The sequence below is a fragment of the Gymnoscopelus microlampas genome, assembly GCF_963454915.1.
Source record: "Gymnoscopelus microlampas genome assembly, chromosome: 21".
NCBI lineage: Eukaryota > Metazoa > Chordata > Actinopteri > Myctophiformes > Myctophidae > Gymnoscopelus > Gymnoscopelus microlampas.
The window spans coordinates 34,408,741-34,429,109 of record NC_139958.1 but is presented as its reverse complement, the minus strand read 5'-3'; the positions used below and the strand labels follow the sequence as shown (position 1 = coordinate 34,429,109).

The following is a 20,369-nucleotide window of genomic DNA, read 5'->3' as shown; positions in this document are numbered from 1 at the left end:
TTTTTCCACCACTGCACATTTGACAAGATGTTGGAGGTCAAGTGTGGTTCTCATTTAAGCCCTCCTAGGGTTTCTTACCTCACCGGCAAAACAATACTCTGTCATCTTTCCTAGGAAAGAAGTAGTATACTGTTTATATAATATGTATATGATTACTGTTGTGCAAATCAATACATCAAATCAATCGAGCTCCTCCCTGTGGAGTTGTGTTGTCAAACCTGCAGTAGAAGCTGTTCAGGTCCTCTGCAAACTCACACATTCCTCTGGTCTTATAGGAAAGGGGGGCCGTGATTTGGGAGGCCAGTGTTTGAGCATCTTCCCAGGCATGCCTGGCCCTGCCATCTCTGCAAAATCTTAAAAGGGAGTTTAAGTGAAATGTTTTTGTTAAAAAGTTCAAGCTCGATCACGATAGTAATCATTGATAATTCAGTCTGCTCTTTTTTGGTATTTTTTCCCCCCCATCACCTCCGATTTCAGCTGTTTATCCTGTATCCTGTATGAGTTCTCTCTCCAAAGTGCGTTCTCTCTCTTGATTGGATAAAATTGATATCCCTACATTAACATTTATTTTTGTGTTTACTAATGAGCTGGAGAGAAAAAGTGACCAAAAATGTATTTTACGTTATTTCGGAAACACTGCTGAAAAAACGTATACAATATTCTAAATACATTTTGACTACTGGAAATGTTTTCTCCCATATACTGGTACTGTAGGAGACATTTTCCCACATTTGAAACATGAAATATATATATCTTACCATATGGTGTGTGTGTGTGTGTGTGTGTGTGTGTGTGTGTGTGTGTGTGTGTGTGTGTGTGTGTGTGTGTGTGTGTGTGTGTGTGTGTGTGTGTGTGCGTGAGGGGGTATAAACAAGAAGGCAAACTGTTGTATCACCTACAACAAAGCAACGTGGTGGATCATGATGTTTGTAAGTGTCAGGCATTTATTTTTCACAACATCAAGAACTTCTAGGCAACAGTAAAAGACAGGCTCAGAACAGTTGACAATTTCATTGTACGTAAGTCTTCATACAGCTCATAATAATACTACTTCTACCGTACCACATAATCCAGTTTGTGAAATACCATTTGACCCCTTGGTCAAGTGCCCCAGGTGTCCCTTTCTGATTGATTCTCCAACTTTTTTACAGACAGTTACAGACCTGTAAGGGTCCAATTGTTTCCTAACTATCAATAAGTTAGCTGGTGACCCCCTGGAACCCCCTTAAGCACCCCTGGGAGTCCCCAGACCGCAGTTTGAGAACCATAGGTTCATAGGTTCGGTATTTGTAGTGCGGCCCCTGTCCAGTTATTACACTGGCCCGGGCACAGTCAGAAGAAAGAGAAAAGGAGAAAAACATGGGACAAGACAAAGAAGACTAGACTAGGACAACAAGGACTCAGTCACACTGTCAGTCAGTCACGACAGGAGGGAGCAGAGGCTAAACACACACACACAACCCACAAAACAACGAGTCCTCTACAGTGAAAAGGGGAGTTTTAAGAAGGGAGTTTGTTCCACAACTTCGGTACCAACTCAAAGGCACAGTCGCCCGTCCTTACTGTGCTAGACCGTGGAGTCTTCATATACAACTGACTGTCAGATCTGAGTGACCTGCACATGCCTGAGACATCTCGTGTCAAGGCACGTGACAAGGGAATGCGGACTATGTAGACTGGACCATGTAGACTCAACAAGAAACCAACGCATCCCACAGTTTCTGCTTCCTTCCGACAGTAAAAAAACGACAACAAGGCAGGTGCACCATCAGAGGCTGGCTTGAGCCCTGTGAGGCACGTGAGTGAGGGCAAGAGTGCCCACTCCAAGCGGTGCGAAGCCCGCTTCTGCCAGCTCAGCACCGTTCGAGTTACATAACGATAGGGTGGGAATCCATTGGGATCATTCACTTGCCGTCAGCATCGGACATGAAAGGCACCTGACCAAGCGGCTAAATATGAACTCTTCTTTGCTCCTAACTAGGATGACACCGATTGGCGATTTATTTTGCTTCGGTTTGCTCTGGCATCCGCCTCTCATTTCCTTTGCCTCGTTTCACTGCACATTAAAATCCTGAGTGTTCATTTTACTCTGAGATAGTGAATGTCAGGATTCTGCGTTGTACTTCCTGTTCTATAACATAGCAAACAATGAAAAGGTGACACTGATTCTTCTGTGTGTCCATAAAGCAGGTGCACTGGTGCAGGTCATACAGTAATTCTGTACACTGTACCGTTTTAACACAAGTTTAACACTTTTCTATCTATTTCTAACACTTCTTAAAAATACCAATCAGCGTTTAGAATTTCACAACATGTGTTGTGAAAAAACACTTTCCTCTGCATATACAGGTACACATCCTAACTATTAGTAACAGTGGCTGCCATTAATACAGCAAATACATGGATGCATTCATTTATCCAGTTTCATTTAAATACCACAGTGTTTAAGTAGAGAACAAATACCGAGTAAAATCCTCATTGTTAACATATCAATTTAGTGGGCCATAGCTGAGTGGGTAGAGAGGCCACCTGGGAAACCGAAGGTCCCAGGTGTCCTGGTATCCCTGACCAATTCAGCAGCCATCAGCTGGATGAAGCTGAATGAATTTGCAACTCTAAGAATATAACCAATTTACCAAATCAGCTGTTTAGTTGTTGTTTTTTCTCTTCAATTTAGTAATTGCCAAACCCTACAGTTGGCCTGTGGAGGTGCAGACAACCACATGTCTAATCTGATACATGGAGTCACAAACAGTGTTGGGCAATATATCTTAGGAAAGTAATACGTTACTTATTACTTATTACTCCTTTAAAAAGCAATATCATATTATTTATTACTTTGTATCAAGAGTAATATAAAAACATCCCCGTCCTTATACAGGAGGAGTCAAAAATCAACCAAACAGCAGAACTAAACACATTGTAGATAGCCGATCTACAAGCTTAAATGCGTCGCATCCGCGACATGTTGAGAGCTTGTAGAGCTATTTTCGGTGCGTGACTCCGTCGTATGACGAAGTATAAATTTGGTTTTAGATGTCAGTTCAATACTTGAAAGTGATTGGCCTATGCTGCCCGCACAAAGATTACAATGGACGACAATGTTTGTATCTTTGACTGACACAAACTAAAATAAAATAACGACAATACTTCAAAGTGTTGAAAGTATGCATGTGTACATGGCTTCGTTTCTGAGCCACGCACGGAGGAACACGGACCTGCGTCAGACCCCAGGCCTGCATGTACATCATAACTTTGCGTGATGGCGCATGCTTAAAAAGAACAGATCTACAAGCTAACATCCTGTACCATCGCACGGTGTTGATAGCTTGTACTGTATATCTGTTCTTTTTGTGCATGTGACAACCTTGGCTTGTACTCTGCCGTTTAACTGCGCTGCTCCACGGATCTGCAGCTGACTGCTGGACATAGATACACTGCGGTGCCGGCTCATAGACCAATACAGCGAGAAGAGAGAGGCTTTTATCTCGGTCAGGAACAAAAACGAATCGCGTTGATTGTAACGAGTGAGGCAGCTTTACTTGAATCAGTAATATGTAATAATATTACTGTTTTGGCAGAGCAATAAGTTACACTACTCGTTACTGGGTAAAGTAATAATATTACAGTAATATATTACTAAGTAACGTGTTACTGCCCAACACTGATCACCAGCCATTTCTTTTCACCTGACAGTGAGGAGTTTCACTGGGAGAACGAAACACATGCAGTCCAGTTCCACTCCCTACTGAGCAGGTGCCCCGACCACCCTGTAGGAGTCATTAATACAGTGACAAAGAGAGTACCCTCCTTCATACCCACAAACACGGCCAATTATGTTCTTTGGAACCAAGCCGGAGGCACTGCGGAGGATTCCAATCCCAGTCTCCATGGCGGTGGGCAGGAACTTAACCCCTGTGCCACTAGGACACTATTGTTAATCATTTCAAGTGAACTGAATTACAGTTAAATTAAACTGCTCCTCATTTTTGTGTTAGGGACCCCCCGGAAACCCCTCGAATGACCCCTTGGGGGTCTCTCCAGAACCCCTGACTTTAAAACACACCTCTGGCGCTGTCGGCCTTCATGAGAAGAAGAAGTAAACGAGGAAGCAGAGCAGGAGGAAGGCCAGGATCCAGTTGACTGAGTGAATGTAGATGATAACCAGGTCGATGTCAAAGAGCCAGCCTCTCATGTCGGCCAGGTCCAGAGCATCCAGAGTGAAGCCCGCCTGGCCAATGTGCCAGCGCCTGCCTGCCGCTTGTCTCTGGTAGCCTGGAGTTACACAGTGACATGTGAGGTTAGAGTCAAATACAAACAAGAGGTGTGACCACACGGCCATGCTTCTCTCTCTCTCTCTCTATAGATTAATGTCCATGAAAAACCAAGTGATACACTCTCCCTTTTCTTTCTCCTTTATTTACCAAGGGGAGGTTCGCTGAGAACTAATTCTCTTTTTCAGGAACACCCTGCTTCACACACACACACACACACACACACACACACACACACACACACACACACACACACACACACACACACACACACACACACACACACACACACACACACACACACACACACACACACACACACACACACACACACACACACCCTTTCAGTTACGACCGAAATATCATGATATTTTCATATTTAAGGATAAATTACCTGCGCAAACCCCAAATGTGTACTGATTTGAAATGGGATTCATGTGGTTAATGGAACTTGTGCTAATAAAGCAGCATTAGCACCAACTAGCTTAGATGTTAGAGCAAAAGGCGAGATGGGGTGTTACTACGTCACTGTAGTTACTATCACAGATGTTTTACTGAGTTACAGTACATTCCAGACACCTTCAGAAGGATCCACAGAGAATGCCAACAACACATCTAACCAACCCCAGAAGATCCGGAAGCGTTTCCGACAGCTGGGCAGAGGCCATTTAGCACAGGTGGCTCTCTGAAAGTTCTGCTTGCGGACATTGTAGATCTTAGGAAAGAAGGTCTTCACTGTCTGGTTGAGGTCTGAAAGGGAAAGGAAACAGTAGGTATTTCATTCACGGAATGTCCAAACTGTATTCATTCCATAGATATAAAAATATCGATCGCTCATACAAATATAGATCAGTCATAAGCACATCTGCTTCTGTGTTCACAGTCACTTAATTTGCGGTGACGCTAATTCCTATAGGATGTTGCATGCCAAGGACTGACGTATAAAAAAGTCTTTGGCTGTGGCATCACTGCTGTAAAATGTCTTAAAGAAAAAAAAAGAAAATAGTGTCAAATATAAACTCTGCGTTTTGAGCAGAATCCAAATGGTTTTAGTCAGAGACACGATATCTACTGTATAAAGGCTGATTCTTTTTCTCTTTTTCATTTTATTTAACCTTTTTTCCCCCAATTATGCCAGTTGATTCCTCCCCACACACACATTCTGTGTCTTGTCACTGCTGTTGTATCCTACTGGCTCATCTGCCAGTGAGGAGCCCCCACTGGGAGAACGTAGAGCCTCCGTCTCACACCAAATCAGTATAACCAATATTTACTTTCCATCAGTCCTGGGGGATGCTGACCTTTCTGGAGGAGGGTGCTAGAGATGAGGGTGCGGCACAGCGGGCAGGGGGTGTTGGATGCCCGGTTCTTGGCCAGGGTGCGGAGGCACGGCTCACAGAAGACATGGCCGCAGGGATGACAGCTGTAGGGGCTGTAGTAGACTTCTAAACACACAGCACACGTGTAGCCTTCTCTGTCGTCCTCTTCACTGTCCGTCAACAAGCTATTCTGTGTACGCGCGCACGGAGACACACACACACACACACACACACACACACACACACACACACACACACACACACACACACACACACACACACACACACACACACACACACACACACACACACACACACACACACACACACACACACACACACACACACAGAGATGTTAACAAACAACACTCAACAACAGTCAGTTTAATCACTTAAGCCCTATATCATTTTCCCAAAATAGGGTAAGTGGTTAAAAATGCATTTCATTGTACTGTAGCTTCCTTTTCAACATTAATAGTAAATTCAAACACAATAATTCACCCTGCACCATGTTCTTTGTCCTGCCTGTACTCTCTCACACTCAAGATAAGTGTGTATTGCCACACAAAGCCCTTGGCAACAGAACTCTGAGGGAGTAACCACTTCACAGGAATTCCTGTCTCAAGAGGGAAAATAGGAACGTTTAACCACATTAACCCTGTCGTCACTATTTTATCTAAACTTTTCCAAATGTTTTAAAGAATTTCACAATTTCGCATTTTATGTTTTATTTCAGATAGGTCGGTGTACTGATTTGTCAAAATGTACACGCGCACAAAACGTTGCATTCAACACCTAGAATAACAGAAAGTAAATACAAATAAACATTTACAAAGTGATAAGAGTGTTGATAACGTGTTAGCTCTGTGTGCCTAAGGCACAAAAAGTTAGAAAAACACTACTCTTAGTAGTCTGACAAGATTCTGCAGCTGGTGTGTTTATGCTATCTACCCTTGATTCCATTCCCACATAACAAATGAGAACAGCACACTGAAATCAGCTTATCATGTACCGGAGTGCTCAAATAGAGGTTGTTGGTTTGGGCCAAGCAGAGGGGATTTTGTAATGCTCTGGTCAGAGTCCAAATGGTTTTAGTCAGAGACACGTTATCTAGACAGCCTGATTCATGCTTAAAGCTGCAATCCATACTTTAACCAATCTGTGTGGTAGACTCAGAATGTTGATACAACTAACCCACAACTGTGGCGGTTGTCCCTGCTCTCCCTGCATATTGTGCTGTGTACAAAAGAGAAAGACGGCCATCCAAGAGTTCCCTTCACACTAGTGTACAGTCTGACTGTAGCAGCCTTTTATCAGGGCCTGCTCAATCCCAACCAAATACATTTAACACGTAAGTACCTGACCTTCATACAGGCTGTTATCTACACCCTACTTCCACCACACTGTGCCAAGGTCCGCTTCTGGTAAGGGGTCCTGTCTCAGAAAGCATTTATTTGTTGTTGCTGCCAGCACTTTTCTACCATGTATTTCTAAGGTTAAAGGGTTAGTTCAGATTTTTTGAGTATTTTCTGTAGGAAATACTTACCATTAATGTAGTGGTTGCAAAGGTATTAATTGATTGTCCGAGTCCCGTGGTCAGAGTTATGGTCCGTTTCTGATAAATATGAAGTAGTTCCGGTAGATTAGTAGATTTGGTGGGGGCCGCTCATTAAAAATAAATAAATTAAAAAAACTAACGTCATTTGTATTGTTGACCTATTTCTACCATATAGAGCAGGTTTCGTTCAATTTCGACCCCTCTGTCACATGGTACTAATGTTTGTGTCCAGAATCACATCCGCGGCAGCCTACTCACGCACAAAATATATGACACAAAAAATAGTACCATGTGACAGAGGGGTCGAAATTGAACGAAACCTGCTCTATATGGTAAAAATAGGTCAACAATACAAATGACGCTAGTTTTTTTAATTTATTTATTTTTAATGAGCGGCCCCCACCAAATATAGTAATCTACCGGAACTACATTCATATTTATCAGAAACGGACCATAACTCTGACGACGGGACTCGGGCAATCAATTAATACCTTTGCAACCACTACATTAATGGTAAGTATTTCCTACAGAAAATACTCAAAAAATCTGAACTAACCCTTTAAGACACACTTGGAGCACTCCTCTTCCGAGCACCGAGCATCGTGTTTCAGCTCTCACGGCGTCCAGCATTTTTTGGCAGAACACTCTGGGCCACTCAAGCAGAAAATAATTCATCTTTTAGGAGAGGAGTGCCACTCATCAATGTCACTTTCCTATGGGCCGGAGAGACACGCCCACAGTCATTGAGCACAGGTGTCTTGCTCAGTGCATGTGTAGCACTCCGGACATGATATCCAAAGCGCTCCATTGTTTTAAAAAAAAAGGTCAATTTCTGTGGAAACACCCCTTTAAGCTTCCTGTTATCCATCAATAATATCCAATGTACAACGCTCTGATTACTCCTCCCACACAAACACATCGATCAGACAATGTATAAGGAAAGATATAGGCTATAACTAACTATCTAAAGAAATGGACCCAATCACTGCTTGAACAGCAGCGAGTCAGGCTGCTGAACGACAGCGAACTTGGACCCATTTACGGTATGTATAGTAGGTTTTATTTACGTGTATAAGCCATCAACAATTCATCAACAGCCGCTATGGTGTGTTTCTTGTGGGACATTTAGCCCCGTTCTCGGGACACAAAACCCAGTTTGAAGTACGGGCCCTGGTGTCTCACCTGCTCCTGCTCCAGCTGACTATGGAGCCAGCGTTCCCTTCGTCTCTGTTTCCTCCTATGGCTCTTCAGACGATTCCTCTCCCTCTTGTTCAGCCTGTTTGGTGCCGCTGAGGAGCCACTAGAGGCCTGGGGCTGAGTGAAAGAGCAGAGGTTTGGGAATTGTGCGCCACAATATCTGAATACGGTGCTTGGCACAAAATATGAGATGATTAAGTAAATGTAAACAAGTTTCACTTTCAATTTCACTTAAGCAGACATTTCCTGCTTTCTGTTTCACGACATCATGCACTAAGTAGCATGAAGCTGTGTGACTGGTCTACTTTTGAGGGGACAGAAATACTTGACAGACATACAGAGGAACCCTGATTTAGACGGCTTGGCTCATGCAGTGAACAGAAGTACAGATGCCCGGAGTTGATCCTTGCTTAGTGGTTTATTCAAGGAGTCTGTGACTTCAACCTGACTTTGTTGGGCCTGATCTGTACATGTACTGTACGTCACATATTAAATAAATAAAAACAGATGTTGAAATGCTGTTGAATAAGCCACTAAAACATCATCAATCCACAGCACTGATTTAACAGCATTTAACAAGATTCATTAATTTAGTTTCAATTCATTCTGTAAAGTATTTCATGCAGAGAGTGCAGAATACATGTATTTCCCCAATTGGCATTTAGAACAGATATTATATAGCCTAGGCCTATATTTTTTTTTAAAATAGGCCTATGCTGTACTCTGATGTGTACAATGTAAATAACATAACTTATAAAATAAGAGTAAGGTTATAGGGTGCAATATCAAATTATGAATGCAATATTCACATGAGACAGAAATCCGTGTATCTATGATCAGTGGTCAGGACAGTGAAGGGAAGCGTGTGCGTGTGTGTGTGTGTGTGTGTGTGTGTGTGTGTGTGTGTGTGTGTGTGTGTGTGTGTGTGTGTGTGTGCGAGCGTGTGTGTGTGTGTGGTGTGTGTGTGTGTGTGTGTGTGTGTGTCTGTCCAGGGCTAATCCTGCACACTGCTGGACCGAAAGGTTGATTGTGCATGCTGCCAGCAGGCCAAGGAGTAGAAGGTCATGGATATATATATTTTTTACATGTATTATAGATTTTTTTTAAATAGTCAATGTGGCTTGGATGTGGAGAGGACCAGCATACCGTACCAACACTTGCTCCTCCTGCTCCTGTCCTGCCTCCTCCCCAATGCTATCGGTGATGGTCCTCCCTCGCAGGAACATCAGCGAGTCAGACGCCTCCCCTGGGACGTCCGTTGAGGACACAGCGCCCTCCATGGCGGATGTCTGCTGCTGCTGATCCAGCATTGAGCGTCTCCCTCTGGAAACAGCTGAATGACGGGGAACGTTGTCAAACATATCATCGGTGACGCCGTCAATCCGTTGAGTTCTGCGATGCACCGTTGGTGAATGGACACATTGGACCGTCCCCGTCCTCATCGACTGCGTCTTGTCCGCAGGACCCGCTGGGCACAGACCCGAAGAGCCACTGGAGCCGTCATCTTCTGACACGCACCTCCTCCCAAAAGAGACGCTGGACGTAGGGTCGAGGAGAAGCGACTGTGTCGCCTCGCCGCCCATCGACCGTTGCGTGTCCTCCGCGTGGGCCGTGATCGGTCGTGTCTGAGGGTTCATGTGGGACACGATGGCAGAGCCAAACTGTGATCCGGCTAATACGTTCCCGAGGAGTTCCGGGCTTTCCCGCCCAATGCGGTGACAGGCTCCTTGCTGGTCACGCAAACAGCCCTGTTCTCCCTCAGGCCTGCTGGCCCTCCTCGGCTGGACCGTGCGAATGGAGTGTCTGTGGTCGGGATCCACGCGGCTTTTGCTGATGTGGACGGTGATGTTCTGGCCACAGGGACACCTGGTGTGGTTGATGAAATTGAAGCCACCCAGACGAGCGCCGCAATTCTGGCAGTTCAACTTCCCTACAGTCCACTGGGCCTAAGAGAGGACACAAGAAACAGAGTTACTATGACAATAATGTACCACACTCTGACTGGATTACATTAATTTACATGCACAAATATCTTAACCACATTAACTATTTTTCCGAGCATGTCATCATAATAGGCTCTATGCACAGCAGCACAGTAGCCATTTTATCACTTCCTTCACAGGTGTTACCAATGATACTAATGAAGACTCTGTTCCATTTAGTGTAGCACAGTGGTTTCCACGACCCCCATAACTCTGAGAGTTACACACCCGTAAGGGGCCATTTGGAAGCCCATGAGGGTCCCTGGACCCCAGCTTTAGACCCACTGGTGTAGCAGAGTGTTTCCAGTGAGCCAACATGCACAATATCAGCACCCTGACTCTGTTTGACCAGAATGGAACAGAGCCTTCATTAGTATCATTGGCAACACCTGTGAATTTCTTCACACTATGGCTGCTGGGGGGTGCTCCTTCCATTCCGACATCTCGCCACTCCGTTTACTTACTTATGCAAAAAGCAGGTCTACAAGCTGTGAGCTTGTACATCTGCTATTTTAGTTTTTTTAATATTTTTAAACTTTTCACCTACTTATTATTAATCGATTATTGTATTAAAGGTAAGGGTAAGTGATATTTTTTTAAGTGTTTTGCTAAAAGGTTAATTATAATACCGGTAATAATGTATTTTATTTGTTAAAGCACTGTAATTCTGATAGTATTCATTGCTATAGAGTATTTGCTCAATAACAGGGGTCCCCCTATCTCTCCAGCTCTTCAATAAACAGAAAATACATTTTCAGGTGGGTTGCACATTTTCAACCAATCAGGAGAGAGTAGAGTACCCATTTATCAGTTTCAATTTTATAGTGTTCCAGTTCAAAATGTGTCTGCTCATTTCTTTGTGTCATCACTTCTAATTTCACTTGTTTATCCTGTAACCTGTATGAGTTCTCTCTCCTGATTGGATGAAATTGGTAATAGCTGGCGTAGTTGTCCAGGCACCTAGGCGCAATGTAGCCTAACAGTGCGTCGCGGGTTCGAGTCCCGAGCCCGATGACCTTTGCTGCAAGTCACTCCTCATCTCTCTCCATTCCTTGTCAGCCTACTGTCCTATCAATAAAGGCATAAAAGCCCAAAAATAAATATATATTTTTTAAAAACGGTTGCCACCCCTATACTGAACACACTTACCTGTTGAACAGACGTCAGTATCCAATCTGGCAGCTTGTCAAGGTTCACGTGCCAAACGCTGCACAGGGCCGCTGCACTCTCATCTGTGGCTGCTACCTGTTTCAAGATTAAATAATTTCACTCATGCATGCTGTGTCCACTGTATCCCTGCCCTGGTGATTCTGGGAAATCTCTGTTGTTGTTCCTCCTGATAAAAACATGTACCACTATTACTAAGCAGAACCTTAGGAATAGTGGTATAAACAGTCCTTTAGTAACGTTTACTAAAGTAAAGTAAAATACATTATGTTACAGGTCAACGACAGCCTACCTTCTCCTCCTGACTGACAGACACACACACTGATGATAAGGGGAATAGGTTACTCAGTGTGTGTGTGTGTGTGTGTGTGTGGCCATAAATGAAGCTCTATCTATACTGTGCTCCTCTACCCTAACCCTGTAAGTGGATGTGAACGACAAACATTTAAACGGCGGATAAATAAACCGTATTCCGCCAATTTCACGAAGCCAATTAAAAACCCACATTTCAGGGCACGTTACGTAGCCAGCTATAATATTAATACAGCGTTTGTCACTCACCAGATGCAAGCAGGTGGAGTCTATGAAGGCTTTGCGACATCTCCTGCAGCGCAGCATGGCCAACTCACTTGTTAGGCTCTCCATGGAAGGCCTTGAGCCTCGTCCTGTAGGCTGCAATTCACAATTTAAGCACTTTAGCAGACGCTCTTATCCAGAGCGACTTACAATAATAAGCAAGGTAAACACATACATCAAATGCAGAGAGACAGTGTGGTATAGTGCCTCAGTAAACTAGGATCACAGGTAAACCAACCTAGCATCAGTCTTAACTGATGCTAGGTTGCTTAAATGGGGTCATCCCTATGTTCCCCGGGTTCTATGTTCCCCCACTAAGGTTAGGGTTAGGGTTAGGTTAGGTCCTATGTTCCCCGCAGTGCAACAAAAACATGAGAACAAATGACCAGGGTAACTAAGACTGCATAGATGTCAAAACTAGGTCAAGTGCTATATGGGCTAAGGTGGAGTCTGAAGAGGTGAGTCTTCAGATTACATCCTGACCCCAGTCAATAGTGTATAGCAGGGGTATTCAACAGGGGGTCCGGGACCCCTAGGGGGTCCTCAGAGTTACTACAGGGGGTCTGCCAAATCTTTGTGTGATAGGATTTTTTATTTTACCTTAACCACTTGAACCCTAGCATCCCTTTTCTGAGGGGAACTTTGGCAAAGAGGCATAGGTGTAGAGGGAAAAAAATAGCAAAAAATCTGAAACACAATTTTATACGATATAGAGGGGGTCCCTGCTTCATCTCTCTCTCAGCTAGGGGGTCCTTGGCCTGAAAACATTGAAGACCCCTGGTGTATAGTTTCAATATACTGATTATTGATCCCCCCCCCTGATATTCTACTGTTAGACTGATGATATGTTCTTGGTTTACCTACGATGATCCTAGATGACTATTTCTATGCATTTGATGTATTACCCTGTGTTGTCCTTGCTTACTGTAAATCGCTCTGGATTAAGAGTGTCTGCTAAATGCCTAAATTGTAAAATGTAGTTTAGAACGAATAACGCAATCACACTTTCATGTTTATGTTTGATGATATTAGGCCTACATTAGGCCAGTTTTGAGGTATTTTCACTTTACTGGAGTATTTCCAGTTTTACTTTTACTTCTACTCCACTACATCTCAGAGGCAGATATTGTACTTTTTACTCTTTAGTTGTCACTTTGTAGAATTGTTTTGTAGACAGATAGATATTTGTGAAATGAGCATTCTGCACAATGAGTACTTTTACTTTTGTTACTTTAAGTACATTTTTATGCCAATACTTTTGTACTTTTACTCAAGTAACTTTTGAATTCCGGACTTTTACTTGTAACAGAGTATGTCTACATTGCAGTATTGATACTTTTACTTAAGTAAAACATGTTTTTACTTTTTCCACCACTGATTATAATGCTATATGTTTAAAAGCTACAGCCCTAGTATTTATACTTCGTATACGGGGTCTCTCACTGAAAATAGCAGATCTACAAGCTCATGGGCCATGAGCTTGTAGATCTGCTATGTTCGGTGCGCACTACGTTACAGTGGAATATAATACCTGACCAGAGGGTAAAAGATCACAACAGATTGTTACAATACGAACAATGGGCATCTTCTTCATGCATACAATAAAGTAACGTACCGGGTATTTAAAAGTAATCCCCAAACACCAGGAATCTAAAGAGAAAGGCTTTTTAAAAAACAAAACATCAAGTTGTGATCATGTCCACTTCCACACACACAGGGGCGGTGACGTCACTGGAACAGAACAGCTACGGAAAGTCAACTGGACCAAAAATAAATAAAGGCTGTTTTTTTCCCAAGCCCCCAGAACCGCGGAGAATGGTTGAAGCCTCAGCAGCCTGGTGGCTAAATCTGGTATTGCAGGACTCACGCATTCAAAACGCTACTGCGCATGCTTCTTACGTCTGAAACGCTAGTGCGCCTGCTCTATTGGAGCCAATCCTTGAAGTAGAGGTACTTCTGGGTGCTTCATGCCCTTGTGAGCAACTTGCGGGGCCGTCCGCCCTCTAGATATTTTATAACTATGGGTTTTCCATGCTTAATATGAATGCAAGAGGACTGGGCACTTTAGATCTGTATGACAGTATAGTCTTTTTTTATTGGTCTTATAAAGCATTACGTTTAATTATTCATTGAGTATTGGTCTCATAAAGCATTACGTTTAATTATTTCATTGAGTATCCTTAAGTAGCCTATTATTCACTTACCTATAAACGAATATGGCTCGTTTACAGCTGAGCTAGCCTTGGATCAAGATAGTCATCGGTCATATTATGACAGTCTTATCAGGGATATAGATCTATAGAACTCCTCCTAACGCTATGGACCAGAGCTATATCAAGGCTAGTTTACAACAATTTTAAGGACCCCCATTATTAACTCATACACTCTCAGAGTTACAGAAAGGCTCCTTTTGGAGGCTGAGGGTCCCTGAACCCCACTTTGAGAACACTGTGGCTAACCCACTGGTTCCCAAACTTTTTAGCTCGAGACCCATAAGAGAAATTCGATATCTGCCCGGGACCCAAACTAGTGAAAATAGGGTGTTACATTTGCGACACGTTGTGAGCTTGTTGATCAGCAATTTTCACTAGTCTTCACTCCCTGTCTTTCACTACTTCTTAAACGTTTATATTTTTTATTTATGGAAATGATTTGATTTGTTTAATTTCATTCATGACATACTTTAATAATTGATGAAAAGTGGTGATTTAATTTGCCTTTTTACTTTTTATAATCTTTTGAAATAATATTTTTATTTCACAAAAAGGGGATATTTACTCGCGACCGATTAAAATTGCTCCGCGACCCAAACATGGGTCATGGGGAAACTGTTGCAAAACACCCAAACATGGGTCATGGGGAAACTGTTGCAAAACTGTTTTGCAACAGTTTCCCCATGACCCATGTTTGGGTCGCGGAGCAATTTTAATTGCCGGGCAGATATCGAATTTCTCTTATGGGTCTCGAGCTAAAAAGTTTGGGAACCAGTGGGTTAGCCACAGTGTTCTCAAAGTGGGGTTCAGGGACACTCAGCCTCCAAAAGGAGCCTTTCTGTAACTCTGAGAGTGTATGAGTTAATAATGGGGGTCCTTAAAATTGTTGTAAACTAGCCTTGATATAGCCCTCTGGTCCATAGCGTTAGGAGGAGTTCTCCTAAACGGACCAGATCTATATCCTTGATAAGACTGTCATAATATGACCGATGACTATCTTGATCCAAGGCTAGCTCAGCTGTAAACGAGCCATATTCGCCACTGGCCGGCCTGGGCTAACCCACTCCATAACAGGCTTGTCAACAGCAGGTGGCAGCACGCTCGCAAGGACGCAGCACCGGCGCTGACCATGGTGCTGAACCCAAACTCAGCATGGTGACGCCCTGCTCTATTCATTACACATCTCACAGTAGGCTCTATGCACAGCAGCCATATTGTGAAGACATTCAGAGGTGTTGCCAATGATACTAATGAAGGCTCTGTTCCATTCTGGTCAAATGTGCATGGCTCACTGGAAACACTCTGCTACACCAGTGGGTCTAAAGTTGGGTTCCAGGGACCCTCATGGGCCCCCAAATGTCCCCTTACGGGTGTGTAACTCTGAGAGTGTACAAATAGAACGGGTCAATTTGGTTTCATTTGTACACTCTCAGAGTTATGGGGGTCGTGGAAACTACTGTGCTACACTAAATGGAACAGAGCCTTCATTAGTATCATTGGTAACACCTGTGAAGTAAGTGATAATATGGCTGCTGTGCATAGAGCCTATTGACTGTGCCTGTCCACATAACTATGCCCATGTCTCGGTCTGTATGCACAACCTATTGATATATGTACATTTAAGTACTGCACTTAAGTACAATTTTGAGGTATCTTTACTTTACTGGAGTATTTCCAGTTTTCAGTACTTTTACTTCTACTCCACTATATCTCAGAGGCAAACATTATACTTTTACTTCATTTATTTGAAAACTTTAGCTACAAGTTACTTTGTAGATTTGTATTATTATTAAACATAGGCCTAAATTAACCACTTCAGCCCTATACATTTCGGCCATTTGAAAATGCCAGCATTTTGAGCTTTGTAGATCTTTTCAAAAGATTGTAATACATTTTATACATATGATACCTTGTGAAATGGGACATTCCGCATAATGAGTACTTCTAATTTTGGTACTTTAAGTAGATGCCAATACTTTTGTACAACTTTTACTCATTACTTGTAACAGAGTATTTCTACAGCATTGATACTTCTTATTTAAGTAAAGAATGTGAGTACTTCTTCCACCACTGGTGCATATCATATAGAAAGACAGCCCACCTGCGTTCCCACAACCAAACTGACTGCACAGTCAGTCAATTGACGTAGCCTATTCTCCACTATATGCGGTATATAAACACACACTGATCATTCGTCGCCACCCACCGACACAGAGTTCGCACTGCGCTGCGCGCACGGCGTGGAGATGCTGGCACATTCCACTGTGCGCTCTGCATGGGCTGAGGCTGTGCGCACTGGGGTTGCCACCTGAGCCGGCTGCAGCGCGTTGATTTTGTAATTTTATTTATGAAATACTTTTGAAATATGTTGGAATTAATTTAATTGATGAAAAGCGGTAGGGTTTTCTTCTTTTTTTTTCCCGTTTACTTTTTTACCCCAAGGACGTTCAAGGACCCCAATGGAAACACGCCGTAGGATTTCTTGGGTTTCTTCTTAGCTGACCTTGTATTGAACTGTACTTTCCTGTGCTTTTTTCTGCATTCAATCAATAAAAAAAAAAGTTGTGTTCTACCAACATGGAGGGGTCGAACAACACGACAGTGCAACAATCCGACAACCTTTTCAACCAAACATCAGCAGCCGAGGACGAGGAGGAGGAGGAGATGAAACTGAGCTACCAAATAATCACGTCTTTCCTTCTGGTCGCGCTGCTCCTGTGCGCCATATTCGGGAACGCGTGCGTCGTCGCGGCCATCGGGCTGGAGAGGTCGCTCCAGACCGTGCAGAACTACCTGATCGGCTCTCTGGCCGTCACCGACCTGATGGTGTCCGTGCTGGTGCTGCCCATGGCGGCGTTCAACCAGGTCCTGAACCGCTGGACTCTCGGCCAGATCTCGTGCGACATCTTCATCTCTCTGGACGTGCTGTGCTGCACGTCGTCCATCCTGCACCTGTCCGCCATCGCCCTGGACAGATACTGGGCGATCACCGAGCCGATCGACTACATGAAGAAGCGCACGCCGCGGAGAGCGGCGGTTCTGATCGGCGCTACCTGGCTGGTGGGCTTCTTCATCTCCATCCCGCCCATGTTGATCATGCGCTCTCAGCCCGGCAGCATGGCGGAGGACCGGGCCAACCCCAAGCAGTGCGTGATCCGGCAAGACCCCTGGTACACGATATACTCGACATTCGCGGCGTTCTACATCCCTCTGATTCTGATGCTCGTCTTGTACGGGCGGATTTTCAAAGCCGCGAGGTTTCGGATCAGGAGAACCGTGCGCAAAACGGAGAAAAAGAAAGTGACGGACTCTTGCTCGGCCCTGTCCCCGGCTCTCTTCCACAAGAAGACGACAACCGGCGACGGGACGACGTGCAAAAGTTGGAAGAGCAGCAGCGCGGTGGAACCCAAGCCGCTGAACCCGTGCGTAAACAACGGCGCGGTCAGGCACGCCGCCGACGACGGCGAGTCTCTGGAGATAATCGAGGTGGATCATCATCACGGCAGCAACCCGAGGAACAACAACAACCACCTCCCGCTGCCCAACACCCCGAACTCCGGCCCTCTCTTCTTCGAGAGCCGACACGAGAATAAGGCGGCCGAGGCCAAGAGGAAGATCGCGATGGCGCGGGAGCGCAAGACGGTGAAGACGCTGGGCATCATCATGGGCACGTTCATCCTCTGCTGGCTGCCGTTCTTCATCATGGCCCTGGTGATGCCCTTCTGCCTGGACGCCTGCTACATGCCCCGCTGGCTGGTGGACGTGATCAACTGGCTGGGGTACTCCAATTCCCTGCTGAACCCCATCATCTACGCCTACTTCAACAAGGACTTCCAGAGTGCGTTCAAAAAGATCGTCAAGTGTCATTACTGTAGGCCGTGAGGAGCGGTGGTGTGTGTGGAACGGGGCTTTTTTTGCACGTTCAGTGGTTCTCAAACTTTTTCATGTCAACTTGTCAAGGACCCCCAACGTGATATGTATTTGGCTGCGGACCCCCATCTCAAAAAATATTTTGTGCCAGGGATTTTTCAAAAATAGCAGATCTACAAGTTCATAGCGCGGCACTATATGAGCTTGTATATCTGCTATTTTTCAATAGCCAAAGTATAAAATATGGTGAAAGTGGTTAAAATGATTGTGACGCTATAGGCTATTCATTTTCCTGCGGACCCCCTGGTACCCTCCCAAGGACCCCTGGGGGTCCCCGGACCCCACTTTGAGAACCAATGGTGTACATAATAATAATGAGCCATTCCAGAGCGAAAAAAAAAGTTCGACAGTCCTTAAAATGACTCAAAATATTTTGGAAATAAATCGTGCTGAGGGCCGTTACCCATCATTGCCAATAGATGTCTATGCTTAGATAAAGATTATTGGATTGAAAATCCATGCCCTCATCCTGCTCTTTCTGAATTGCATATCTTCAAATTATGTACAGGTTCATGGTGTTTATTAAAGAGTCACGTATTTGTTCAAATTCATCAAATAAAATAAGCGACACAATACGTTTTTTTCATCTCTACCAGTGTTCAGTGTTTTCTTTTGGAAACACACACACACACACACACACACACACACACACACACACACACACACACACACACACACACACACACACACACACACACACACACACACACACACACACACACACACACACACACACACACACACACACACACACACACACACATTATATGTATCTAATCAATAAATTAATATACCATTATATATTTTGATTTGATTTGATGACAGCCACCATTGAGATTAAACATTCTCTGGAGACCTGCAGGCCAAGACAGGCAGCAGCATAATAAACGAAACATAGTAACAAACCTGAACATTCTCTGGATTGTCCAAACAGAAAACAAAAAAGGAGACAAAACTAAATCACATTTCAAAAGAGATTTGTACAGCAAAAGTCCATTTTATAACCAGATAAAAAAAACAAAAACATGAAGGAATCTTGTTGAAGTGTTTAACTTTTGATTTAACAGCATTTAACAAGATTCATTCATTTAGTTTCAATTCATTCTGTAAAGTATTGCAGTATCATGCAGAGAGTGCAGAATACACACAACCCCATGTATTTCCCCAATAGGCATTTAGAACAGATATATCGCCTAGGCCTAAAAAAAAATAGGCCTATGCTGTACTCTGATGTGTATAATGTTAATAACATAACTTATAAAATAAGGGTTATAGGGTGCAATATCATATTATGAATGCAATTTTCACATGAGACAGAAATCTGTGTGTCTATGATAAGTGGTCAGGACAGTGTGTGTGTGTGTGTGTGTGTGTGTGTGTGTGTGTGTGTGTGTGTGTGTGTGTGTGTGTGTGTGTGTGTGTGTGCACACACACACACACACACACACACACACACACACACAGTGTGTGTGTGTGTGTGTGTGTGTGTGTGTGTGTGTGTGTGTGTCTCTGTCTGTCTGTCTGTCTGTCTGTCTGTCTGTGCGTGCGTGCGTGCGTGGGAGCGTGCGTGCGTGCACACGTGCGCACACACAAGCACGTGCACATGTGGCAACAAGAGCATAAATTGGGCATTATTACATGCTGTCCACCAACCACTGCACTCCACAGCAACCAGTGCTTTTAGTTGGTTTGTATACAGTAAGTGGGAACTTCAAAGGGACGCTGACATGAGCATGATCTTTGTTGTTTTGTGTGTTTGAAAGCCTCTGCAGGTGCTACAGTTGCCCTGTCTTCTTGATTTCACTCAGCCATGACTCATGCAGAAGATCAAAGATATGACTCTACTTGATTAGAGTGGCCTACACACACTCATTGTGAGCTACCCTGCAAAAGCTTTGAAAACAAAAATGTGAATGATGAAGGAGAAATGAAACAAAACAAACTTTTAGGAATTATGTGAGTTATTTATTATTCAATATTTAAATGAATGTGTTTAGCTTTGTCTTCACATTTAAGTCAAAGCATTTATTTTATTGTTTAATATCGTCTACATTTTAAGGAAAACATAAGCATGTTAGAGTCAATCTTTAATTGGCCTACAATAGGTAGCCCTATAGATGCAAAATGTATCATCATTCAGCAAGAATCTGTAA

At 43.7% G+C, this 20,369-nt stretch overlaps 2 protein-coding genes across 2 annotated transcripts; one reads left to right on the top strand and one right to left on the bottom strand.

Moving 5' to 3' along the window:
- Positions 1-255: 255 nt before the first annotated feature.
- Positions 256-13,790, bottom strand: rnf180b (ring finger protein 180b). Its single transcript, XM_084046584.1, has 9 exons — positions 13,689-13,790; positions 12,059-12,169; positions 11,480-11,575; positions 9,500-10,294; positions 8,334-8,465; positions 5,576-5,783; positions 4,899-5,024; positions 4,067-4,275; positions 256-353 (listed from the first exon to the last, which is right to left on the bottom strand). The coding sequence occupies exons 2-8, from the start codon at positions 12,140-12,142 to the stop codon at positions 4,085-4,087; spliced, it is 1,632 nt and encodes a 543-aa protein (XP_083902710.1). The 5' UTR covers positions 12,143-12,169; positions 13,689-13,790; the 3' UTR covers positions 256-353; positions 4,067-4,084.
- A 3,090-nt stretch (positions 13,791-16,880) lies between these two features.
- LOC311037477 (5-hydroxytryptamine receptor 1A-beta-like) lies at positions 16,881-18,277 on the top strand. Its single transcript, XM_084046652.1, has one exon. It carries the CDS (start codon positions 16,951-16,953, stop codon positions 18,166-18,168), a length of 1,218 nt encoding a protein of 405 aa, XP_083902778.1. The 5' UTR covers positions 16,881-16,950; the 3' UTR covers positions 18,169-18,277.
- The last annotated feature ends 2,092 nt before the right edge of the window (positions 18,278-20,369 follow it).